Below are 27,489 nucleotides of genomic sequence, written 5' to 3' on the forward strand. Positions count from 1 at the left end.
ACACATTCAACTACTGGGCTATGCCCAAGTGGTAATAAATGGTCAAATGCAGAGGACAACTTTCCCTACAGGGGCAATAAAGGCTAATCTAATTTCCAATGCATACTAAAATAAACAAGGACTGCTTCCAGTAGCCAACCAAGGTTATACAAACTTCCAATAAATTCTTAATGAACTATACATAACATCATACTCATCTAGAGTGAATTAACTGTCGGTGTTTTGTTGTGAAATTGTATGTTTAGCAGCTCAAATGTATTGGTGGCCCTGTGTCAGTGTCCTGGTGGGTACGGGTGGGTACTCAGCCTATTGAGCATATTTTGGTTTTGTGAGTGTGTTTGCTGACAATGGGTTGTATGATTGTGTGGAGTCAGGTCAACTCTAAATACAGTGACTCAAAATTTGTATTGTATGTATACGTTACTATTTTATTATTATAATTATTTTATTATTCATTGTTTTATGTCTCACATTAACTCCTTAACAAGTTCCTATGTTTGTGATCTGTGTTCAATGACAATGACAATAAACCTTTTCTCATTCAGATGTATTTTCAGTAAAAAAAAATCTCAACACTTTCTGTTGTATGGCCCTTGAGGGCAGCTGTCACTGCTCCGCTCCTCAGACTTGGGACTGGACTTTCTTTTTCTTGCCAAAAGGTTTGCTTTGTAAAGTTAAGAAAAGTAAGTAAAAGAAAAGCAGCGAAGGTCAAGGTTTTATTTTGAGATCATGTAGCAAGGTTTTCAGTTTGTCCATCTTGTTTTGGTTGATCAGTGATATACTTGCTGGTAGTTCAGGCAGAATATTTAGGCAATATCAGTCAATCAAACTTTATTTATAAAGCGCTTTTCTTCCAATAATATGCTAGAGTGCATTGGAAACAATTCCACAAAGTCCCACAGGTCAAAGGTGACAGCATCCACGCACAGAGAGTACCTGAGCAAGAGTTATGCTCAAGAACAGCCCACGGAGGAGGAGGGAATCTCCCTACTGACACGTTATGGCATATGTTAGGAGTAAAGTTGATCATCCAATTTCCTCCATTGCCTGTAGCATCTACATTAAAATGCATGAATAGCTTATAGATAATACTCCTGATAAAGTAGTGGTACTGTACCGCTGTGCACAAGACTGAACCTGATGATCAGTGGTAGAAAAAGCTTCAGTTGTAGTTATCTGGACTCAGTTTGAAAAAATAGACGTTTCGACTCTCATCCAAGAGTCATTGTCAATAAAAGAATTTAGGTCGAGAACTCCGATATTAATACTGTTCTGTGGTAAGACCCGCCCATTGGGAGGAGCCTTCCTGAAGTAGAAAGAGTTGTTTGTTTCAACAGAAACTCCCCCCTTGTATCTACCGAGCTAGCCTATTCAGAATCTTAATGGGCTATTAGAATCCTCTTTGTCTTTGTGAGACCCTGGCTCAACCACCCTGAGTACCTGATTAGCATCTGAATGTCCTCTACCTTTCCAGGGGTTCAGTAACCCATTATAAATAACAGGAAGATTAAACCTTAGCCCTCCATTTCTGTTTAAAGAAGGTCTTTCTTTTTTAACAAAAATAGCTTCCTTGACTCCTCTTTCAAACCATCTTTTCTCCCTGCTTAAAACCTTCACCTCACCGTCTTCAAACGAGTGATTAGAGGCTTCAAGGTGGAGATGCACGGCGCTCTGAGGTCCTGAACTTGTATTTCTTCTGTGCTGATAAAGCCTCTTGTGTAGAGGCTGTTTCGTCTCACCTATGTACCGTTCTTTACAGCTTTCTTCACTGCATTGGATCGAATAAACTACATTGCTCTGTTTTTGAGTCGGCAACTTGTCCTTTGGGTGAACCAGTTTTTGTCTTAAAGTGATCAGCTGGGGGTGATCAGAACCTTACAACACAGAGCTCAAGGTGTGCCCACCAGCTCAGAGGGCAAGAAGAAAGAGGAAAAACATGTCCGAAATGCCCTCTCAGCCTGTGGTTACCCCGCTTGGGCTCTCAACAGAGTGAAGAGAACCAAGAAGCAGGACAAAAGGGAAACTGAACAGAGAAGGAAGGGTGTCTCTATCCCTTATGTGTCTGGCCTGTCGGAAAAACTGCAGAGAATTTTTAGACAACACAAAGTCCCTGTTTATTTTAAACCAGGAAACACTTTAAGACAAAAACTGGTTCACCCAAAGGACAAGTTGCCGACTCAAAAACAGAGCAATGTAGTTTATTCGATCCAATGCAGTGAAGAAAGCTGTAAAGAACGGTGTGAGACGAAACAGCCTCTACACAAGAGGCTTTATCAGCACAGAAGAAATACAAGTTCAGGACCTCAGAGCGCCGTGCATCTCCACCTTGAAGCCTCTAATCACTCGTTTGAAGACGGTGAGGTGAAGGTTTTAAGCAGGGAGAAAAGATGGTTTGAAAGAGGAGTCAAGGAAGCTATTTTTGTTAAAAAAGAAAGACCGTCTTTAAACAGAAATGGAGGGCTAAGGTTTAATCTTCCTGTTATTTATAATGGAATACTGAACCCCTGGAAAGGTAGAGGACCAGGACCAGGACATTTAGATGCTAATCAGGTACTCAGGGTGGTTGAGCCAGGGTCTCACAAAGACAAAGAGGTTTCTAATAGCCCATTAAGATTCTGAATAGGCTAGCTCGGTAGATACAAGGGGGGAGTTTCTGTTGAAACAAACAACTCTTTCTACTTCAGGAAGGCTCCTCCCAATGGGCGGGTCTTACCACAGAACAGTATTAATATCGGAGTTCTCGACCTAAATTCTTTTATTGACAATGACTCTTGGATGAGAGTCGAAACGTCTATTTTTCAAACTGAGTCCAGATGACTACAACTGAAGCTTTTTCTACTATGGAACACGCCTGGACGAATGAGGGATTACACCGACATATTTTCTGATGATCAGTGGTTACAGCAGCAGAAGGCTGGTCTTACTATTGTCACATGACGGACAGATCCAAGCTGTTCTTACAACGTTTGGGGAATGGGAAAAATACAGATGTGCATTTTACTGGATATTTGAGGAATAAATCTTCAAAACCTCTTGTTTAAACTGTAATTGATAAGAAGCAACCAGACAATGGTAAGTAAAGTACTGTAATTTTCCAAACCTGCAATGAAATTAACAATGCTATTGTACACACTGTGTTGAACCTTAAATTAAATACTGAAAAAAATATTTTCCTCATAAAAATATAGAATACAATGAAGCAAGTTTAAAGTGCTGGAGTAAAAATATCCAGAAACCTTCCAGCAAGTACTAATTTCTCTCTTGGGGGAGTGTGCTTTTGGTTAAAGTTGTAATCTAAACCTTGAGCAACATACCTAGAGAACATCGCCTTGTTCACAGGTTATTTATAGCCCATATTAGATTTGGGTAAAATTGTTAAAAATTAATCACTTAGGCTTTAAAATGTTGCAGCAGTTTGTACAGGGATTTGTGACCATCAAGTCTCTGGGTAACGAGAGCTGACTTTCTGTGGATTACTCACTCTGTCTTTGTTTTTATGTTGTGTTGTAGTGAACAAAAACAACAAAATAAGATAAAAAGATAGAACAAATAATATTAGAAAGAAATATATGTATAAATATAACATAAATACATTTGATTTATTCTTGTCCCTGGGATACTTCTGTAGACTACCGTATATTTAAAAAATAAGCAGTACACTGATTTCAATCTCATGTATTCTTGTGTGGTAGATTAGTTTAGTTTCATCCTCACCAGTGTCACCAATATGTTATGCATAATTCTCTGGGACTAGCTATTACATTATGGACACCACTCGTGTAGTATTGTAGGTAATTAAACATCAATAACCTCGTACCGTCAGTCTCATCTTCTGAATTGAAGTTCTGAGTCAGTGAACAAAAATACCAAAGCAATTAATTATACATTTGGTTACACAGAATATGCCTGTGCTCAAGAGAACGAAAGGGCTTTGGCTGCAGTAGAAGATTCTAGTTCACCAGGGGTCGCTGTCTTGAGGCGTTGTTGGGGGTGGTCACATTCCATCGAAACCTTTTGCACTATTCTGCAACCGTAACGCGGATATGACTGTTGTTTTGAATGAAAAGAGAATGTCTTTTTAAAGAACTTTTGGGATGTACTACACTACACTTGCAAAGCAACTGTAGCTGTGAAGCCAACACCCTCTTTACATTAAAGTTATGAGAGGTTCTCCTGTCTTAGTTTGGGGTTATAGAACTTGTGGTATATATTTATCATAGTTTTCAAATTTCCAAAATTAAACTTCCAAATTACAGGAAGTAGTGTTGAGTTCTAAAACAAAATCCCCCTGACTTCAGACCTAATCACAGAGATTGTCCTTCCTGAGGTTGTCTCCTCTGAGCTCCTGTGTGACCCACAGCCTCAGGACCAACATCGGTTTCAGAGGACTAAATTAAGACCGCTGCAGAGCTCGCTCATTCTTCTCCAGCTAAGCCCCCAACTCTTGAGGAGACCCCTGGACCAGAGTAGATCCCCAGACTTGAGTAGTGTCAAGTGTAATCAAGTGTAATCAAGTGTAATCAAGTGTAATCAAGTGTAATGTCAGCTGTGTGTGTCAAACTAAAAATGAAAAACAGTTGGTGTTCACAAAACAGTTACATTCCTAAAATTAAAGACTTTCCTCATATCAAAGTAATATAAGGCAGTACGTCGTCGTGTAATTTTGGATTGAAACATTGATTAAAAAATAAAAAATAAAAATGGAATCAATCCTATGTTGTGTTTTTATACTAAAACATAAAACAATCCGATGTAAAAGCATTCTGCCCATCCCTGAATACAGATGTGTCCTCTCAGTTCCAAACATAAAGCAACACATGCCCAACTTCACCTTTTCAATCAACAACCATGAAAGGCATTTTGATTGTGTCTGCAACATATATTATATATAGCGCTTCTTGCTCTTTTCTGCTCCCAACAACACATCTTATCAAACACTTGAAAGAAGTTGCTGCTTCAGGCAAACTTTAGTTGTTTTTCCATTTTTTGTTTCTTATGCAGTGATTGATGCGATGTGATTCCTCTCATCGCTGTAGCTTGTGGAGATGGGCGAGAAGGCACTTTGTAAAGATGGAGGTTAAACGCACGGAGGTTTATTGGGATGACAGCAGCCCCACAATGAGAGGAGCTGTGACGCAGTGTGTGGTTACTGCACTTTAAGCCAACTTCTGAAAGGACATTCCTCCATGCTGTGTGAGTGGGATATGAGATGAATTGCAGTGTCTTGGACCGCACACATGAAACTAATGTCACAACCAGCACTACAAATGTGGGGTCTTTTTAAATAAGAGAGGTTTTTTCTAACATAATTGTGAATTCAGTTGAAAAAGTGAAAACAACAATAATTTCTTTACAGCAGAAAAATAACTTCTTGCAGCAAATTAGCAATTACGTGGACCATTTTGCACCAGAATTGTAATGTTCCTGGAGGATAGTTTAGCTTTCTGATTGCTTTCTTTTGCTTCTTGCAGCTTTTGCAGGCAATTACTTCTCTCACCTCCACAGTTTGGGATTCTGGCTGTGTCATTATCCATCTCATAAAACACATGCTTATGGAGTACAGTCATGCTTTGTCAAAGATGCACATTCAAGGTCATAAACATTAACACTGGCTGAGTTTTACCCCTCTCCATTTTAATTAGTCAGTGCAGTCAGTGCAGTGAGTCTGTATATTTTATCATGAACTTGCCGCACAAGTTGCCTCCTACTGGCTGGTTTCAGCATAGATCACAGTAACTGAAGACGTATTCCCCGAGGGACAATTTCTGTCTTTTCAACAAGGTTTCATCAGGCTGGATTATCCATGTTGGGGCATTAAAATTCACTTTGTATTTTGGAAGTTTTTAGTGATATTATCAAGGCTAATGGCAAGTGGCTCTCCGGCAGATGTTTCATTACGATGTCTCTAGAAACAAGCTGCAAACATGATCATTTTTGAATATGTTTTAGTGTTGACCAAAGAAAGACACTTTTGTTTTAGATTTTAAGCCCAATGCCCTTCCATATGCAATAAACGTTATTACTCTAAAGGCAGAGTGGTTGAAGTGAGTGAATTTATCCCTGCAACTGTTTTCAGACTCAGAATACATTTTATTGCCAATATTAGTGACAAAAATTACAAACTAGGAGCTTAATTTGGTCATATAACAGATAATAATGAATGATAATAGTAAGAATATAAACTGTAATCAAATAGGCATGCAAAAATAACTCGAATAAAATAGACAATTGTATGAACAGAACAAACAGTGCAAACTATATTGTATTCTTAGCACTGATCAAACGATTGCTGAAATGTCAATAGGATTCAAGTTGTCTATTTGCCCCTGTGAATCAAAATAAAATCTACCGGGATGTAAAGATGTAACATTCCTATAGTAAATTCTCCCCCAGCGACAAGTTTCCTGTACAGGAGCTTGAGGGCTGGATGCATAGGGAAACGGAAAAATCCATATTGCCGCTAAGTGGTTAGATTACCCAGTCGATGATGTTTACCAATGTATGCAAATGTCTTATTTTCATCCAGATGATCATTTTGTTTCCACAGCAAAGTCAATAAATTTCTATTTAAGACCATTTACAAATATATTCCCCATAAGATGCTCATTAATCCCTGATTTAATTATAATTGTGTGTTGCATTCATTATAGGAGCATCTCAAAAGTGCTTCCATACAGATTCCAATTGTTTATTTTATCTCTAGGGGGCTGTTGTCAATCTTTGTGATTCTCATCATGGATTTACATTTATTTACGGTCACAGTATTTGATTTAAAGCCCATGTCAAGCAAACAGAATGCATAGTTAGCATGTGCGAGGTGGATAGGGGCAGCACATCAGACAGAAACATGCTGATAGAGTGGATTAGATAAGTCCTTCCTTTTCTGCATCTGTGGTCTTTGCCTCAGCAAAGTACCAGGATAATTACTTATGAGTGGGCATGTTATTATTATTGATGCACAACAGATGAAACGCTGCTTCTCTAATCCATAAATAACTGTCAAGGAAACACACTGTGTTCTTTGTCAAATCTAAGCACTGAAAAGAAAGAAACCACTTAAACAGAAAGTATAGGCCGCTTTTTAAGTACAATTCCATAACATCTTGTACTTTTCTGACGAGTATATTTTTACTTTTGAGTGAATATTATTTCTATTCTATATCATCTCTCTCTCTCTCTCTCTCTCTCTCTATTCATGAGTTTTCAGATTAAAATTTATTTTTGCATAAATTGAAGTTTGTATAGCAGCTTTTATAGTTGTGGTAGTCATGGTAATGGTATATTAGTAATAGTATTAGAGTCAATCAGTCAATCATTCAATCAAACAGTCTACACACTGCTTGAATTACTGCATAATTCTGTTATGGCAGCAATTAACAATTAACTCATAACTTTTTAGTGTTTAATGTCCCGGACAATTCTCTTTCCAAACCTCTTCATTTCATCCCCTTCTTCTTTCACACAAACCCTAATGAAAACAAAGTCTGGTGCTAAGTCTCTATTTGATGTCTTTGTAACACAGTGATGAGAACCGCTGCAGACTATTTACCGGACCACCCACACCATGCAGCAGCCGCAGTAAGTGGGCTCAAGGATTTACGCAGAGACGCAATGAAGCACTCAAGCACAATGTGGAGGAGCAGAATAAACAAGAAGAAGAATGGCACACTGTTGTTTTTATATTTAACCATTAGAAGAGTGTCTTTGTGAAGAGTGGCTCTGTTACCACCAACGAAAGTCTTGTAATCCCTAACCGATATTGCAATAATATATTCTACAAGTGTTTTTTTTTTTATTTCCAGCCTTCTATGTCTTTCTATCTCTTTCTCTCTCTCCTTTTCCTCTTTTTTTACGGTATAGCATAAAACATAAAAACTCATACTTTGAAGATGTACAACTAGAGTAGGTGGCGGTAAATGCACCTTTTATTATTTTTATTTTATAGGAACGGATTCAGTGAGCCTACCAACTGCAATAAAGCTGTGGGTATCGTAATGCCCACATAATTTGCAGCATTTGTCCTTATATGTGCTTTTATAAACAGTTAAGTCAACCCAGAACATTGAATATAAAAGGGATGGGATGCCAATGACACTCACAGACACACAAATGTAATAACACAAACACATACACGATGAATGACCAACTAAAGACAAACACAAACTGAGGGTATTGTCAGAATTGTATTTTATTTTGAAACCTCACTTCTCATTTCTCTTTATATTTGGTGTCTTTCTCCTCGCTGTTGGGCAGACCTGTCTGTCCAGGGAATGGTGCGATCTTCAGGAAGAAATAAGGGTTACTCCGCACCCTCAAGGCCACCAGGACGGGAGTGAGAGCATAGAGCAGGTTAGCGGTCAGCACCAGGCACAGTGTATCACTTGGGATACGGAAGGGAGCGGCAGTGCGCGGGTGGAGAGACCCCCCAGTATGAGCCCACTGGCACTGGAAGATGACACAGGACAAATGGTTTAGCTTGCAGTGTGGTTACTAAGTGTGGTTACTAAGTGTTAAAGCATAATTGATCTGGCTCGACTCTGTAGGTCTCAGGTAGACGTATACCATCAGTATGGGATTTAGGTTTGGCTATTCTTCTGTGGTCAGGAGTATCATGACCTCTGACGACACAGGACAGATAACAAGAACTGTGCTGGAGGTGTTCTTGGTACAGTAGTGGAGTTTCCCTATCACTGGGGGTAGCAGAATTTTATTTTATACTTCAAACGTCAAACTAGATTGGGATCCCTTTATAATTGATGACATGTAGTGTTTGGTAAAAAGAGTTTGGTGAGATAGAGATCAAGGAAGCAGAGCTGAAGATTAAATTCATGCAATATTTAGGTTGGCAGTAGAACCTCACATCCCTCACCTCTGTGTCACCTCTGATGTCACCCGCTGTCTTGCCTTCTTTACAAACAATCACCATAAAATCACCAAATCATGCCAAAAGCCAGCGATTGTGCAGGTGTTGTAGTTGTTAACAACCCACCAGGCTTTGCTCAATCTGGGAACAACCTATGCAACCTACTGCAGGCCCTTCATGTAAAAGCTCTGTGCGTGGCATCAGGCGAAGGCTCTTTACACACAAGGGTCACATTGGGACAACAGAAGGGTGTGGTCCTGCTCCCGAACTTAAGATAACAAACTTATCTTCATTTAAAAACTGTAGTTTTGGTGCGGACACAGTCTTCTGGATCTGACGTCTCCACAGGGCCTCCTCCCCATATTGGACCAGCTACTGCATGGACCAGCGCAAACTTTTGGTAGGGCACCTAGTTTGAATTGTCTGGGAACATTTGAAGTTGCTGTTTTGGTGTTTCATTCAATTGAATCATGTAAAACAGGTTTACGGTTTTCAAATATAAGTGCGAATATGAGAATGAACGGGTAGTCTACTATTTTTTTATGAAAACTGTATTGTTCTGTTATTTCCTGTTAACAATTGTAATGAAAGTTGTATATTTTCTACACTTAAGACTCATGATCCACTCAGTCACATCGTCTGCGCTCACCTTTACCTGTACAAGCGTCCCAGGTACTAAGCCAATCCAGGGTACCATTTTTAGAGAATATTATTGTTTAATATAACCCATAAATTGTGGATACAATTACAATGTCTTCTTAAATTTACTGCCCCTAGCTCTGCCACAACATTAGGGAAGAGTACATAGCTTTGGACAACCTACAATCATTTCAGGCCAGTTGCATGTGGTCAGGGCAATCAAGGCAAGCAGAGACTGACCAGTAAAATCTACTGCATCACAACTATATTTAAATTGGTCCAAAATATATCCAAATAATAATCTTTTCTCCTCACTTCTGTCACTGAAGCTTGGCTGGGTGTCTTTCAGTGTCCTCTACAGGCCGCTGAGCAGTACTGCAGCAAGCTTGGTTCTTCTTCTCCCACCTCTTTTCATTCTGTGACCGTGTTCAGAGGCCCTTTCATGTTCCGCTCTCTAACATGAGCTTTAAGAACCAGAGGGGACAGCAGCTTCTGTGAGAGGTCGCTGCATGAGGACAATACAGCCTAAAACCGACCGCGCTGAATAAACTTGTGTGGGGAATCTTGTGCAGAGGAGAAGCGAAGCGACAGCAGCGAAACAACAGCAGCGCCAAGTTTCAGCAAGTGACTTGAAAACGATATTTGAGACAAGTCTTTGTTTGTAGCTAAGGCTCTGTTCACAGTTCTAATTAGTATGCGCTAGTTAGAAATACAGGCAGTATTCTAATTACAGAGAGCGATATGTTGTGTAATGAAGTACAAATCTAACTTGTCTACTTGACTTTAGCTTTCAATCACAAGGTCAGTAAACTTCACAATAACACATGGGGACCTTCATTTCAATATGCATTAGTTGGAGCATATTCAAAATCAGATACTTCTATTGAGTATTTGTCTTAGGGTATTACCTGGATCATGGCTCCGGCAAAGAATATGGTCAAGTCTGACATCCAAGTGCAGCCGGGTTTCAGCAGCCCATAAAGAAACGCTCCCAGCAGAGGCAGCCCGTAGAAGAACTGGTGCAGCATCTACAATTAAAACAAAATTAGTATGACAGAAATAACTTTGCTAAAGGCCATTTTGATGCACTACACATTTGAAAAAAGGCAACACAGGGAACATTCTCAATCAAGATTTGCAGGTTAAATATGAAATAATTGATAAACTGATAATTGTACACACTGCCCTTGAAGACTCATAATCTGGAGTCAATGCAAGTATATTTTGATTGACAATATTAAGATCATAATGTGTTGTTCTGTGAAGCTACTTGTGTGAACATCAGTCTATGTATAGTTCTGTAAATGGCCCTCTGTCACCTATTTGTCTACATTAAAAATGGATTTTATATGGATATCTTTTCATGGTAAGAGCCTATCCATCTACACAGTAATCTTTATTGGAATAGCAAATATTATTAGATGTGATCAGAAACTAAAATTATATCTGAAGAGCATTTTATACCAGGACACTGATAATCTTGTTTCATGGGTACTAAGGAATCTCCCGTATTTTCAGTGCAATAAAATCTAGATATTCAGTCCCAAAAAATCAGTTTTATCTGCCACTGTTTGATGGAATCGTAATGGGATACTTAATACTAAAACAAAATATACATTTACTTTTCTTCTTTTTGAACTAAATGTAGCACATTGCTACACAGCCTTTTAAATGCTAATGCTTCTCTGTGTAATGCAGGATCCCTTTTTTGTACTCTAAGGCTTAGCTCAAATTTGCACGCTAAGCACAAATCACTCATTCTACACTGGGGTCATTACGGAGGCAGTTCTGACCTCCAATGTTAAATATTTGGTCCATGAAAATCCGGTGCTCCACTTTATAAAACCCTTAAATTACTGCACTGAACGGTTTCCTTTCATTCTGGGCCTGCCTTCCACATGAATTCAAATGAGATGAGCCCTGTGCCTGGGAGCCAATCATAATTTCCCTTCAGTGTATATTTGAATGTGGTTCTAGCAGCTAATATTAATCTGTCACTTAGCATTTATATGTGAAGTTGACAGAAGATTGGTGCTACAAAATAGTGTGGTCACAATACTAGAGTAAGTAAGTAAGTAAGTAAGGAAAGAGGGAAAGAAGGAAAGTTTTATTTATAAACACATTTAAATACACCACAATGACCGAAAGTGCTGTACAAAGGCAATATAAAATACTAAATACTACTAATAATACTAAGTAAAAGTACGGTGAAAAAATAACTCATGTAAAAGTAAAAGTAGCACATGAAAAAATCTACATTGTAATCATAATGCCAAAGGTTCTGGAAAAGTGGGAATCCAAACAGACCTCAATCACATCTCTCCATCTGTCTCCATCTGTTACAATTCCGGTTTAGCGCAAACCACTCAACTCAGACAGCAAATTGTTTCTTCATTGACAATATATGTGACTATATATATATATATATATATATATATATATATATATATATATATATATATATATATATATATATAAATGTGCTATCAGTGACACTCACTAGGCTGGTTACAAGGGGATCATCTAGATCAGTGGTTCTTAACCTTTGTCAGTTGCGACTCCCATAAATAACAACCATTGGTCGATCGCTACTTCTTTACACAAAAAATAGACAATCCACAAAGTGATAAAATAGCCTAATTTCTTGATTGATTTTATTTTTAAGGCATAGGCCTCAATAAATCTGTAATTAAATCTATCTAAATTTGGTAGGCCAACAAACAAGAATTTACATTTACCATTGCATTGTGTCATGCCCACATCATCTGCGGACCCCCTAAAATCATTTTGCTACTCCCATGGTACGACTGATCTAGAAGAGATTGCATTCCCCTCAGGAAGACAGCCTTTAGCCAGTCAGCTTTCTCCATCAAAGCTTCAAAGGAATGGACCACCATAAGGGAAATCTCCACATACAGTTAATTCCGTACTCAAAAACTGGATTTTATCTTACCAAACCTATCGACCCCGGGTGCTGCTATCTTGTGGTTATTCCCTGCATGCGCTTCTTTGTATTTTAAAATGCTTTCTCACATTTTACTGTCTCTATTTTCTGTAAATAATGAATGTTTGAGTCTTACAAACTGAATGAACTTCAGTATAATACTTTAAGAAATACCTTAAGACAAAACATGCAATCCATAAAACCTCAATGCAACAAACTTAATGTTGTGATCTCAAATGGTCCCAGCCCTGTGTTTCTATCCTATGCTGCTCACATATTCTCCTTTGGTGCCTAGTGAGATGCTGATGGGGTGCTCTGGGAGAAGGATTAGCTTATCAAGTTCACAGCGAGCGCTTTCGTCTCCCTGATCAATGTGGTGCGATTGTTGCCCAGGCTGCAGTGCGGACAAGGTCCCTGGATAACCTAACGACTATTGAGAGGTGTACTGCAACAAAACACGTGAAACACAGAGGTTTGGAAGGTCAGGGATGAAGAAAAGACCCCAATGAAGTGGTGCTGGTGATCTGTTATCTGTCTGAAAAACAACAACCGAATGAGAGATGCACACATGATGCCTCTTCAACCCTGACTCTTTGTTGGTGTAATGAAGAGAAATAGTCTTGTAATCAGGGAGGAGATAAGGGCAAGCCTCTATTGGGTGCAGACTAATATCGGTGAAAGGACAGGGCCATTATAAGACAAAGGTTCAGGCAGGAGGTGACAGGGAGAGAGAGGGGCAGTAGTGATACAGACAGACATAGAATAAAAGGACCTACCATAACTCTGGGGAAGCCCACGGGGTCCTTGAGGTAGGGCTCGTACTGCCGCAGGTAAATGGAGCAGATTTCCAGCGGGGCATCCAGAGCCACCTGAAGAGAGAAATACAAACCTTTACACAATAATACACCAGAGCATCTGTGACTATTACCGAGAAACCACCACTACTGGATTTATAGTTTTCTCACTTCTCAAAGAACAATTACCCCAAATTCCCTCCAGCTGTAACAAGCATATCTCATCTAGTTTCATCAAGTTTTGAACTCTTTCATTCTATCACAGATGCCTTGTTGCCATTTCTCACTCTGTGATGTGTACAATTATGTCATTTTTTTATTATAGCCACATATATACTTGTCCAATAAGGAAGCAATATTTTTATTTGCTTATTTTTTTATTTGACACTCTATAGTAGCTACAAAACCCATTTGTAGTGGTAAAGGAGCCAGTTTATTTTTTTCTTGATGGCTTCTTGTCCACTCTCACATAGTAACTTACAATAACTATTATATATATATATATATATATATATATATATATATATATATATATATATATATATATATCATTTGCTGTTCTAACACCAGATGCTACCAATAAAGAAGTAATGAATACATTGACAAAAAACAATTGGATGGCTTAATGCCACAGAATCTTGTAAAGATTGTTCTTGTTTATGTTCAAATCAAATCTATTATGGTTAAGTTTGGGTGAAAGAGCTGTGTTTTGCGTGAGTTGTGCAGTCGCATTTTACTTACCAAACCCCTTAGAATGGTAAATGCAATGGCCGCCAACAGAAGCACCACGAGGAGGAGATCTTGAGGGCGCCAGATCAGCTTCATACACTGTGCCTGCTGGGCCTATGATTACATAATGTGTCTATTCATTCCAATGCACTTAGTACAGATCCATGAAAGCATGTAGGTACATAAATAGTGGAGCTTTCATCTTACTAATTTCATCTCTTACTTTCATCTCACTAAAAGACATTTAATAGACATATAATTCTAGACAGCTTACATTATATCCACCAACTAGTGGTCTGTCCTTGGGCCGGTTGAAGAGAGAGACCGCTCCACAAATGGGCATGAGGAGAAACAGGAAATTGATCCAAAATGCTGGACGAATTTCAGAGCCATACTTTCCTGTTGACATATGAAAAATTCACAATCAAAATACATGTTATGATTATTCAGGTAGAGTTAAACATTTGTTTTACAATTTCTCCACTCATTCTTATCTTACTCACTTAAAGTTGTTCAGTTGCACCATAAAATGATGGAAAATGTTTTTCACCATTTTGCTAACACAAGTGAAGTGACCAATAAACATAAAGAGCTTGCCCACCATAGCAATGCATATTTTAGTTCCTACAATCAAGACCATAATGCACCCTGTGTTTGGGTTTCTAAATTGAAAACTGGGACACACCCGGTTTGCATTTGGGATATAATACAACTATAAAAAGTGCCCGTAACTAAGTACATTTTCAAGCACTCGGACCAAGAGATTTCTGTCTTTATTCTAAAGCCAGATTTTCTCTATTTTGGATAAAGATACAACAAAATATTCCCCTCTTACTCTTGGCAGGTATCAAAAGGGTCAGAAACCAGGACAACAGGGGCCAAAACCTGGGACAAATCAATGGTTTTGGATTCATCTGTTAGGGAAATGGGACACAGGGCTAAACACTGGTAAATAGAGACGTCTGGTCACCCTACCCTGACTTCAAAGTATCTTAAAATAGAAACATACTACTTATATTCAGTTGCTATTAATAAAGAATAGCAACTATTAAAATGTCTAGATCCCTTGAAGTGAAGCCTTTCCTCGATGACTGTGATAAAACAACAGAGGAAACAGCGCACAAGCCACAGAGGAGTTTGATCTGGTGACACTTATGTATGCGGTTTGAAATGTCAACAACAGCTGCTTTAAGTCTGTTTTGTGTCTTTGTTCTTTGGTGTGTGACGGGCCGTGTGTTGTGTGGTGTCGTGTTGGCAGCCTGAACCTCGTCGACGCTGGGACGAGGAAGTGCAGATGTTCATTTGATTAGAGCTTGTCTTTGTTGTAGCAGAGTTTTCGAGCGCCTCACCTGACACAATGCCTGAAATAAACACGCTCATGTTGGCACACAGAGAGCCAGCCCAGAACAAGCCAACAGTGCGGTAAGCCTTCCTGTGGGCAGAGGAGAGGAGCTATTATATGTGATGGGAGAAAAGAAGAAGCGGATTTTTATCGAGTGAGATGAAAAAGAATCGGTGAAGCATTGTTTATTAAATTAAAAACGAAAGAAGAGGCACTCAAAAACAGTTCTGTTACATCACAATGTTTGCTTCAAGATGTACTACTGCAACATTTATTATTGTTCCTTGAATGTTCCACAGTAAGGCATTAAACTTGCTTTTCAGGCATTCGTTCAAGCGTTTTATTGCTCAGAAATACCTCAGAAAACATACATTCTACAGTAAGCGGGATTACCGTACTTCTAGATCTGACCTGTAACTTGGCCTAGTGGCTACACCTGTCTCCATGGAGATGGAGAAATTTAATGCCACACCAGATAAAGCAATAACATTTCATAATACTAGCATTACTCCTACCATTGCTCTACAACTATTGCTGCCTATACTACAAGAACTACTGCTGCTATTATTACTATGTCACTGCAATTACTACAACCACTACTTTGTGTTACAATTTGAACCAAAGAGTATTTACAATTTTAGAAATACAATGTTCTCTGGAATAAAATTATGTAATTAAAGTTTCTGGGAAGCTAAATCCTTTTTTATTCTTCTTCCTAAGCCTCAGCAGATAATTAGCACCTGGAGCCAAAACAGTAATTAAGAATAAGCTTTTTAGTGATTCATTTCAAGCCTTGAGATTACATGACAACAGTAATTTTGGTTTTATCATAACAGTCCTAGTCGGATACAACAAAACCCAGCATAACTTTTTTCTTTTGCAAAAGTAGGACATGAGTTGCATGAATAAATGCATCTGCCCCAAGGGGTCGCTCCATGTGAACTCTTGAACTCCTAGTGCACCTCTAACTAACACCCTCAACAGCAGAAAAACAAGGATGGTTATGCTGAATGTGTGTACAAGACAAAGATATGATTTGCATTTGCATTGGAAGTATTTTTCAGTTGTTATTCTGCACGAAGACCAGATGTTTACCCCTAACACGGCCTATATAGTATTGTGCAGAAGCAGTGGAAGTGTTTAACATACCAAAGATGTGTTCATGTAAATCGTTCTCTAATGGCCACATTTTTAGTTCACTAATTAATGTCTTATTCACATCTTATAAGCATTCCATATGGCCCTCTAAACAAGATTAAAACCTTAGAGTCACTCACCTGTCTGTTATCCGGCTGATCATTATCAAGTACATGATAAAGTGCGCAATACCGTCCCAGTAACACATCATAATGGCATAGGACGTTCCCAGATATGGCTCCCCCTGAAATGCACAGAAAATATGCATTTATTTTAGCACACTACATGAACGACCATAAGCGTTACGTGTATTTAAAAAAACTAACTGTTTTCTGGTAGAACTCCATGAATCCTGAGATTATCCCATCGTATTCCAGGGCACTGACCAGGTCGATGACACAGGTGAAGCAAAACTCTGCAAAAACTGTACAGACGACACAAAAGGAAGTCACAATAGGAGGGCGTTGATATTTAGACTATAGCTTTAGACTTGTTCTTGAAAGACATTACTTACATTATTTTAAAAGATACAGCTTTCTGTTTGTAATAATCTACAAACTTTAAAAATTACTCCTTCAAACTTTTTGCTGAAGTGCCAAAATACCCCAACTTTTCCGTACTCTTTGATTTTACAATATTCCCTGACCAACTGCAGCCGGGACAGTGATGTATGGGAGCACACAGCAGGACATTAAGTAGTGGGCAGTGAGGTAGGTTAGAGGATTATTTATACTGAGTCCTTTGTGAGTAGTCTGCCTCTGTCCGCAGGTTAGAGCCCAACAGAGCTGAAAGGCCATGTCCACAACACAGAATAATAATCAGGACTGCAAGAGCTGACTGTGGAAGCGCATCCTGAACCAGCGGCTTTGTAAATATGCCTGAAGTAACTGCACTTTTGTTTGTAAAAGGGGGTAAAGAACATGTAAAATGTAAGATTATTTATTTAAAGCCGTATGCAGAATATTAGTTTAAATTTGTAGTAAAACAGGTGTCTCCAGGCCAATATGAAAGATAACAGCTATTCCATTTTGTTTGATCTTCACTTACCTTTGTGTGCAGATTATTGTGTCCCAGGAACAAACAGTCTCTGGGGCTAACTGGGGGGTAGTGTCTGCACCAGCTCAACTTGCACTTGTGTAAGATCAATAGATGTATTTGGTATTTATGTTGTTTAACACAGGTCAACATTAAATAGTAACAGGTTTTATAGTTAACATTACCTTGTGGATATGGCATTTTGTTGTTTACAGAGATTCAAATTGTGATAGAAATTTGACTGGGATTCATCTTACAGCGCTAGCATCATGACTCCAAATTCTAATATTTAAGTAATTGTAAATTGGGTACTTTATGCTAATTAACTGTCTCCAACATGGTGGGTGTTAGACCATTTTTTGTCTACCCTCACAATAAAAAAAACCTTGAGCCTGAGTAATAAAGTTACAATTAATTTTAAGAACGAATTACTGTATGTAAGAGCCATTTATTGTATTGGCAGTCTAGTAATAAATTAAATAAATGAAAAGAGCTCATTCAGCTGTTCCACAGAAAATCCTCTCTTGCCATCAAACTGGTGAACTCTATGCGGTCAAATCCTCACACTTGTGAAACTGGACAGGAACATGTAAATATGTGAATATGTTGGGATGGTACTGTATTTTTATGTGAACTGTAAATATATGTATGTATATATATGTCTGTTTTTACCGGGGGTTTAGTTGTTAAAAGGAGAGATTCATAGTGTTGTATACCTACTGTGGTATTGATATTTAGTTTCAGATTCAATTGAGATTTTAGCCGCAGATTTATAGTATTCTCTTCCTACTGTGATAACGATTTTAATTTTAGCTTCTTTTTTGATAACTTTATTGCTTCTGCTGGTCGACTGCATGTCCGTAACAAAAAAAAAATCCCCATGGAGATGAATAAAAGCAATTCTAATTCTAAACAAAGACAATACTAGTGATGCAAGTGTTTACACGTGCTATATTTTCTGTTTCTGTAATTAGTTTTTAGTTTGTAAGAGTTTTGCACTCTTCTTTAGTTAAGTACAAGGCTAATCAGGAGAAGATAATTGCTGTCTTTGTACGTGGTTACATATATTGTACAAGAAAGGCTTAGTTTTTCACTGTTGCTCAACTGCTGTTGTGATTTTAGGGCGTTAGAAAAATAAAATAGCTTGAATGGAAATAGTCAAGGTCAATCGCAGGCTTGGTTTCACCAGACCTGCTCAGATTTAAGTAAGTGTGAGTGCCTCTGTGTTTCTCTGTCTACAGAGGGTTAGGATCAGTCATGCTGGGGAAAAGTCGGCCTGAGCTTTGCCTTGAGCCTAATCAGTCTAAGCTGCTTTCCTCAGGTGAACACACAGAGCACAATTCATGTTTCCTCACATTAAAGTTCTGCAAAATCCTCTAGGCTCAATATTGAAATACATATCAGCTATTAACCTTTGGCAGTGTGTTTGGAAATACATTGAGAGTACAATAAAAGTTGTGAAATGGGCACATACCGAAAAACAAGAGGTCTTTGGGTGGGTTGCCGCGGGTGATGAGGAAATAGAACAGGAACACTACGACCAGCACAGCCACACCAATCTCCAGGATCACATATGGCCTGTGTCAGACAAATCACAGTTATCCAACAAGAGAACATTTATTTGGAGATTAACATGTTTTCTTACATTTTATGGGTGCATTTTTCTTATTCTGTCTAAATTGGCCTTGATGTAGTCTTGAGTTTGTCTTAGTGGTTTATATTTGACTCATATTAAGGTATGAAGACAATTTGGTTTCACATAACTGAAATTATTGTGACAAAACGTATATATTTAAATATTGCAATAATAATGATTATATCATAGTATTGCAATCCCTTCGAATACTGTGCAGCCCTATGGCAGTAAGAAATTGTATACACACAACACTGAAGTAAATGTTTTATATAAGACAATAAAGAGACTTAATAGTGAAAAACGTTTGACCTTGGCGTAGTAATTGTGTTGGACTTAAAACAGAGGACAAAGTCAAGCCTCATATGAGCTTATCTATCGCTTTGTCTTCCTTTAATATCCTGCTTTTATGAAACACTTTCAATTAGCTTCTGGGTGCTGCAGAGCATTCATATTATTTTGTCCTCCTCAAGGACAGTGAGAATGATGACCAGGCCAAAATAATGCAACATTTTAAGTCATCTGTATATTCTAGTCTTCGCCTTGTTAAAGTTACACATTGTGCCATCTCAAATTGGAAATGAACAGAAGAAAGTCAGATCAATAATGGATTTGTTTCCTTTTACATTCTTTTTTGTTACGTCTGATTTATATCAGATTATATTTTTGCTAAATCTTTTCAAATGTTGCATTGTCATTGGTTTGCACAAACCATGTCTGGACCAATATAGAGATGAATAAAGAACATTTAAAAACATAAACTTAATGGTTTATTTTAGCGTATCATTTCTATGGAATATTTGGTCAGTTCATACATGAATAATACATAGTAACTTGACAACCAGCCCCACACAAACTAAATAATCAACTACTGTAAACTCTCCTGGGTGAACTGTTTACATTTACTTGAGTGACTTTTTATGTACGTTTGAAGCACCACATACTGTATGTGCTCTTACTGAAGTAACTCATACAGTCTGGCACTTTTTATTAATCAATTAGATACTTTCCTGATCCACAATAGTTTGAAAAGCACAGTTTTAGTTAAGCCTCCTCAATCAGAGCCTGGGCAAGCTCCAGTTGTGTTCGACCCGGTCTTTGTGTTTTCTGGTCAAAAGTAGAGCAGCATCGCAAAGCGGAAAGATTAATGTGCACAAGGTATCTGGACGTAAACAACATTACATCCTCTCAAACTCACAATGTGTAAAAAACAAATCCTGTAAGTGCAAAAGGTGCTCTCCCAGCTGCTTCTCCAAATCAACACCCGTGCGGGAAGATTTATTCACACATCAGGGTTTGTTGGTGGAGTGGAAGAGTGCTTGGCATATTGTGTGTCAAGAGCAATTTATCAAACTCTACTGTGCGGTCTGTATTGATTGTCAATGTCCTCACTTTTTACCACCCAAATAACCTGGTGGAGAGGTTTACACAAAGTACAAAGCAATTGAGAGTGAAAGTAGCACGGGACATAAATTCAATATCTTCTTATTCAGCTCAGTATTAGACAGCCCAAAGAAATATATTACCAAGATATTTATTTCTGCATTTATTTCTCCCACAAAAGAACTGAATGGCTACAGTTGAAAACTTATTTGAACTTGCATCTTTGTGAAGTTGGGGAACACAAGTATGTTTTATGACCAAAGAAATAATACAGATCATCATTTAGTTTTATATTTAGCTGAAATGACATTGACATGCAACGGTGAATATGATGCAAGTCTGACCTCTAGTGGTGGTTACTGCAAATACAGAAACTGATTGTGTGTAAACTGTACAAAGCTTGTTATTATATCATTTAAAAACCTTATTATTCCATATGACTTTCCTGACTAAAATGACCCTCGATATTAAATCTGGGGCTGTTTCTGAACAAGTGACTGGGCACTTAGTGAAGCTGACACACACTGACTGTTGTTGGGAGGAAAGGGCTGATAGACACTCGATTGAACATGTATTGGGTCTAAACAATTAAAACATTAGATTTAGGCACTTGTAATACATTTAAAAGCAATACCAGGTGGAGTGCCTATACAAGGGCCAAGTAGTGCCTTAGTGCTTGAACGCAAATAGCAAAACTTAAATTTAAATCTATGATAGAATAAACAGAAAAAGGTCTTGACTTACTCTTGGAACTCAGGGGTGACGTTCATGGCATAAAGAACACCCAAAGCAGTGAATGAGAATAAGAACACAAACGTCTCCATCTTTCCACGAGCTGTGAAAGCAAATACAATTTATAAATGACAAACAATATCATTACTTTGAAACAGGCATCATGGCATTGGTTAATGGTTAGTACAAATAATGCATAGAATAACCTGAGTAGGAATGAATCCAAGTAAAAGAGAAGAAAGTGCCGCTCTCCGTGTGGCTACCCTTTTGGTGGATTAATAAAATTATAGCCGGACTGAGGCAAACATGGCCTTTACTGGGAACCTAATGATGTGGGACAAAGGAGCTTTTGGGACCAAAGTTATGCAATTTGGTTTTGTCAGAGATTTGCATAAATCGTATTAGATCCGCCCCACATTCCACTCACAATTTAAGTACAACTCTGGGGTTCAGTTACATACAAGGGCAATTTATTTATTATTTTGTATTTATTTTAACAAAGTATGCTGAATAAATATGTTGCACGGACTAAATCACTTGACCAGGCAGCTGTAATGCATTACACATCCAAAATGACCCATGTACACAAACAAATACAAGCCAAATACATTTACCATATCTTTTAATATTCAGTACACAAAGTCCGACCTTTATTACATGTATTACAAATGTTTGTGGGGGGAAAAGACATTTGGCCACAATATGAAGAAATTGGTTGGTTAGTTAGTTAGTTAGTTAGTTCGTTTAGTTTAGTTTACTTTAAATAACCTAGTTTAACACATATAATAATGCATTAGTTTCATATACTGTAGCGCTGGACTGAAAGTCACTTTACAATTGTATGCATTATTCAATAAATCCATACCTGTGGGTGAGCTTTCAGCCACAGCTGACGCCGCACTCACTCGGATACACATTCATGTACAAGCAAAGTGGAGGAAGGCAAGTGTCTTGCTCAAGGACACAACAACAGCAATGCGCTGGTCCAACGGGTTTCAAACACTCAAACCAACTTTGCTCTCGTCTCAGTTTCCCTCCATATATGAACATATACCCGCTTTCTGAATATCATGTTTCCAATATCAATCCCAGGACCTCCAATAGAAGAAAAAGTGATTGACTAAATATGTCTGTGAAATTTGTTCAGATCAATTTGCAATCATGACCTGAAAGTATTCCTTTGTGAGAGTCCAAGGATCTTTGAACAAACACAATACTAATAGTAGAACTCATACCAGCAGGAGGCACTACACGCAAAGTAAAGCAAACTATGGCTCTATTAATATCATGCCAACTGTTCAATTATGGCTCTGCACTTTTCATTGTATTTAAAAAGTTATGAAATGTGGCATGAAATTATTGTTTTACCCAGCAAAGCTATTTATCATAATGTCCAATTGTAGTTATATGCGTATTTATCATATTGTCCAAATGTAATTATTAATTCATTCAAGCAGTAAAATGCAAAAGATAAACATCACACAAACCTGTGATCTATCAATGCAACATTCTTGACAAGCTGCATAACAGACAAGTGCATTTACACACTTCCCTTCCACTACTTTTGTTGGGAAAAGGGGGATTGCTGTACCAGGAAAGTAACAGCACAGTCTGTTTGCTGGAAGCAACTGGACCTCTTCCAGAAATGTCGTTCAATAACGCAGAATAGATGGATGCCAAATGCAACCTGCAGAGGCACAAAGGACGTCATGAATATAGTCATCTGATAAGCCTAATTAATGCAAACAGTGGGATATTCATCATAAAATATTGTGTGGATGCTACTGCCAATAAGCCGAATTAACTTAAATACAAACTAGTCCAAACTTTTAAAGCAACTTAGTTTGACAGTAGAGATTAAAACAGAGGATTTAATACATTCTGACCCGGCTTAGGCCCGTGCTGTAACGTAGAGTAGTGTCACATAATGTTTGAACTCCCGTGTTATTATACATATATATGATTTATTACATATATATGGTATTATGAGTCCGTTGTGCAGGTGAAGAGAAGTCGCCGCGTTTGAGCCGCGATCCGCCGCGGCGCCGCGCGTGACGACAGCGGCGGAAATATTTTTTCGCTTTTTCAAAATGGCACCGTCTCAATAAGGAAGTGGAGAAAACAACTAGATGAAGAATAAGTTGGATAAAGCCCGTCTTTTCTATTCATTTCACGCGACTCCTCGACTGAAGTGACCGCGCGCGAAAGGCCTTTGGATTGGGACGACGTAAAGCGGGGAAAAGGTGAGCGTTAGTCGAGGCTTTTAGTGAGAAGAGCGACACATCGGCGGTGTTTCCCAATAACAAGACGCGACCACGGCAGCGCTTTTCTGGGGACGCACGGTTTCCACCACGGGCTACTCCGGGTCTCATTGCGCCGAGCTCTTTATTACACCCGAGTACAGCTTTATTACACCCGAGTACACTCAGAATGACACAATAACACGAGGATTGAAGTGATTTGAGAGTGAACAGTGTGTGTTAGTTTTGGAGAGAGGGAGTAAAGACCAGGCGCTGTTAAATCGCTGTGCTATAAGATGATACTACTCGCTACTCTTTGGCAGCTGATGGATCGATTTCTTATTTAGGTGTAAATAAAACAATACGTTTGAAACACTTTCGAATAAACGGTGATGTTGTTTGGTTATTTCGTCAGTTTTGTAGGATTTCGTGGTGTTCTTATTTCTTACAGTGGCGTTTCTGATACAAAACGAACATACCCAAGTCAGAAAACGGCTACATCGATGCTATCCAAGCTAACACCTTTAGCTTGAAATATTACGTTTTATTTCGCATATGTCCGGTACATTTGTGGATTTTTTTATTGTTCGTCGTGGATTCTCCCTAGTCCTTTCTGGCCAAGGGGATATACCGTGAAATTCATACCGATTTGTCCGTAAATGGCTGTGTTTGTCGCCGACATGCTAACAGTGCGGGCAGAGCCAGAGCTAGAGCTTTGGCTGTTCTTTGTGCTTCGTGGACAGCGGTGATAGCCGTGTTTCTGACCGGTGTCTGTGGACAAAGACACGCATTTAAATCATCCATCTTAATGACAAAACGGGACATACATTTGCTAACGTGATAAACCATATTATAGCTTCATCATACTCATAACTGTGTAATAATGCCTCAGTGGTAAACTCTGGTTCAACTAAAAAAGTCGCTGGTGTGGGAGAGTTTAAGTTTGTCTTTGTCAAGTTGGTATTATAAATAACAGAGTATAAAAGTACATAATTGAATATTCATACGTTTGCAGTTGGTGTGCTTAAATAGAAAAGTCATCAGCTAAATAAATGTATGTTTATGAAGTTTATCGAACATGTTAAAATATATAGTTTGTAAAATGCATCAAAAAGAGGTGATTGAAAATGAAACAAAACTCCCGAATAAGTATCACTTTTGTACATAAGTCATTTTACATTTGTCTGCTACTGAAAGACGTGTCACACTTTTTGTTTGATTGACAATGTAGAACTAAATAAGTTTTAGTCATCTGATTGAAAATAATGATAATATCGGCTGAATATTGTTATACCAATCCAAAAAAAGACATTCTTGTTTGCCCACCCTGGGGTCACCTCACATGCTTTTAGTCAGATTAGTAGAACTAGGAGTGGCCAGGAGGAAATGAAAACCTGACCCTCTCTCCCTGCAATTTTCTGCTTTTTATTTTCCACCGAGTGCACTGCCTGCAGCTAAGGCTAGCCAAGCCTCATACCAGCCTTGACTTATTGGAGGTTACCATGGTTATTAGCTATTTATCCAATTATGTCATTTCCGACTTGTTGATGGGAGACTTTTTGTGATTGTAAAATCAGTCCTTTCAGGATTTGACGAGCATTTTGGGATCTGTTTTTCCAAATGTTGTGTAATATTAAAACATAGTGAAAAGTAAGTTTAGCGAAGAGACAAGGTCAGAGGGGTGTGAGGCAAAGCCACGGCATCTCAAGTCATAGAACATGTCTGTGATTTCATTCAGTTTACTTGATTTGGCTTAATTTGTTGTGATCACAATATCCAGCGTTTTGCACCATCCTAAAGTGGACGGCACGCCTGACTCTTGTGCTTGCTTTTAATTGAGTGCTGCTGTTAATCTGTTGTGACACCGATGGCCTCAGTGTCACTAGCAGTCCAGTAAAGCTTGCTCTTAAGCTCAAACCACACTTTGTTTTAGCTATTAAAAGTTGGGGTTAGGCTGACCCAGTTTTAGGTGAAGGGTCCAAAACCTTCTTTTCCTCCATTTATGTTATTGTTTCGCCTTGACTGTTCCACAAAATGACATAAAACACATCAATCTCCATAGAGACAAGCAGCTCTCCCTACATAACCAAGTATGTTTAGGCAATAAAGACGCCTATAATTGAATAAATGAAAGATAGTTTATTATACATAAACAGTGTGGAACATTCAAGGGAAAGCAATAACATTTTTATGAGACAAGAAGGTGACAGACCAAAATGTACACAATTATAAGTGCTGCTTATGTGTGTCTTGGTCCGCTCATCAGTTCAGCTCTAAAGTAAAAGAAAGTGTTGGGACAGAGCAGATCGTGTTTATCTGCATTCAGGCATTCTCTTATGCAAATAGATTGTGCTTGAGATTGTACTTTTGTCTACTATTTCTTTGTATTTAAAGTAGACAGTTTGATTTCCAGTGGGTGGTGTCTTATATTAAGTTTGATCCTGTTTGGTTCAAAACGTTGGGGTCCATGGCCTCTGTGCCTGCAGCGCTGCTCCTGACACAGTCTCCTCTTGTTTAGGCTCTCACAGGCCTCCCCTCTGCCCCTCACTGATGTTAGTGATAAATCTCATTTATGGCCCATAGGCTGATTGGGGCGGAGGGTAGGAACTGCGGGCTGGGGGAAGGGGACATACAGAGCTAGGTAATAAGTTTCATTCAGTTCCTGCTTTCCTGGATTCAGCTCTTCATTTCATAATAGTTCATGCATTAAACATGGCGGGGACGTGAGGCCAGGCCAGATGACAGCTTTGGGACATGTGACCACAGAACTGCTGTTTATGCAAAGCTGACCATTCTACACTGGAAGCATGATTAAAAATAGTAAAATAAGTACGATATCTAAATTTTTTAATGGAAATTACTCTAAGATGATCCATTAATTAATAGAAGGTTTTACTGAATGTTTATCTCCACTTGACTTTTTTATCACTGCATTCAAGTATTAGTGACACAGACACTTGTTATTGCCAATATGCACAATACGCCTCACCTACCCAAGTAGTCATATTTATACATCAGAATTACTCTAAAATGAAAGGTGGTGTTAGTTGTAGAAGAGAGTTGTCAAATGGCTCAATTTTGTCCCAGTACAAGTACTTCCGAGCACGTGGCCCACCTCTCTTGAGCCGTACAGTTCACTTTGTACTTCGGTTAAGTTAAGAAACTGGAAGGACATGTTCACTCTGGTGCTGAACTTCAACCACGACCACAGCACAAAGGTGAGTTTGTCCAACTCTTGAACAATAAGTCTGTATGAATCCTCTCAGGTCTTGTGGGCATTTAAACTAGAACTAACCGTTGTGAACAGTTAGTAACGCAAAGACGTTGACAGCAAAGCGAGACCGTATGTCATGTTAGCTTTAATGGTAATGATTTAATACAATATGCTGCTAGTAGACTCCACTCCATAAGAAAGAAAGATTAAATTTTGGTGCTAAATGTTTCAGATTTCTTCCGACATGAAGCACAGAGACACAGGATTAAAAGATAATTCAGTCAAATATTAGCCACATTATTATCAGAAGCGGAGGAGGCTGCAGTGGACAGTTCAAATTGGAGCATCAATCTTTACGCTATCAAAACATTTTTTACTTTTCAATTGAGAAATACCCGTTCTGCTTATTTGTGGTAGCTTCAATGTGTGGTATAGTGTTCGTCTGTGTAAGTTTATAATCAGCTTCAGGACCCTCTGAGCCAAAGGTCAGCCAAGGAGAGAAGAAACAGCCCCTGCAGAAGTAGAAGTCTTTTCACTGTACAGACGTATACATACTAAACTCCACGTGACAGTGTATGTGACAGAATAACAAAAGCAACATATCCAACGTTAGAAAATATATTTAAGTCAGTAAAACTTAACTAAGGAGAAGGTATAAAATGAAAGAAGTGTTGTTTTGTATTTGAGGCCAGCGGTCAGGAACAAGAGTGTCATCTGTGTGTGAAGAAATGAGGAGGAAAGAGTGGAGAAGAGGATCTTTGAAGCAGCAGTAGCTTTGATCTCTTCTGGTGACGACAACTTGGG

The 27,489-nt window shown here is 38.5% G+C and overlaps 2 protein-coding genes across 2 annotated transcripts in view; both read right to left on the reverse strand.

Moving 5' to 3' along the window:
• The window catches only part of polr2eb (RNA polymerase II, I and III subunit E, b), a 311,979-nt gene that overhangs the window by 205,937 nt on the left and 78,553 nt on the right, over positions 1–27,489 (reverse strand). The window lies entirely within an intron of this gene.
• Positions 8,165–21,564, reverse strand: tm6sf2b (transmembrane 6 superfamily member 2b). Its single transcript, XM_072438383.1, has 11 exons — positions 21,438–21,564; positions 21,244–21,334; positions 18,958–19,061; positions 16,775–16,872; positions 16,589–16,692; positions 15,319–15,401; positions 14,244–14,368; positions 13,982–14,083; positions 13,223–13,315; positions 10,411–10,530; positions 8,165–8,445 (listed from the first exon to the last, which is right to left on the reverse strand). Exons 2-11 carry the CDS (start codon positions 21,321–21,323, stop codon positions 8,209–8,211), a joined length of 1,146 nt encoding a protein of 381 aa, XP_072294484.1. The 5' UTR covers positions 21,324–21,334; positions 21,438–21,564; the 3' UTR covers positions 8,165–8,208.

This window comes from Eucyclogobius newberryi, unplaced genomic scaffold (assembly GCF_026437365.1).
Source record: "Eucyclogobius newberryi isolate DKJ021-1_F unplaced genomic scaffold, fEucNew1.0.hap1 SCAF_9, whole genome shotgun sequence".
Classification (NCBI taxonomy): Eukaryota; Metazoa; Chordata; class Actinopteri; order Gobiiformes; family Gobiidae; genus Eucyclogobius; species Eucyclogobius newberryi.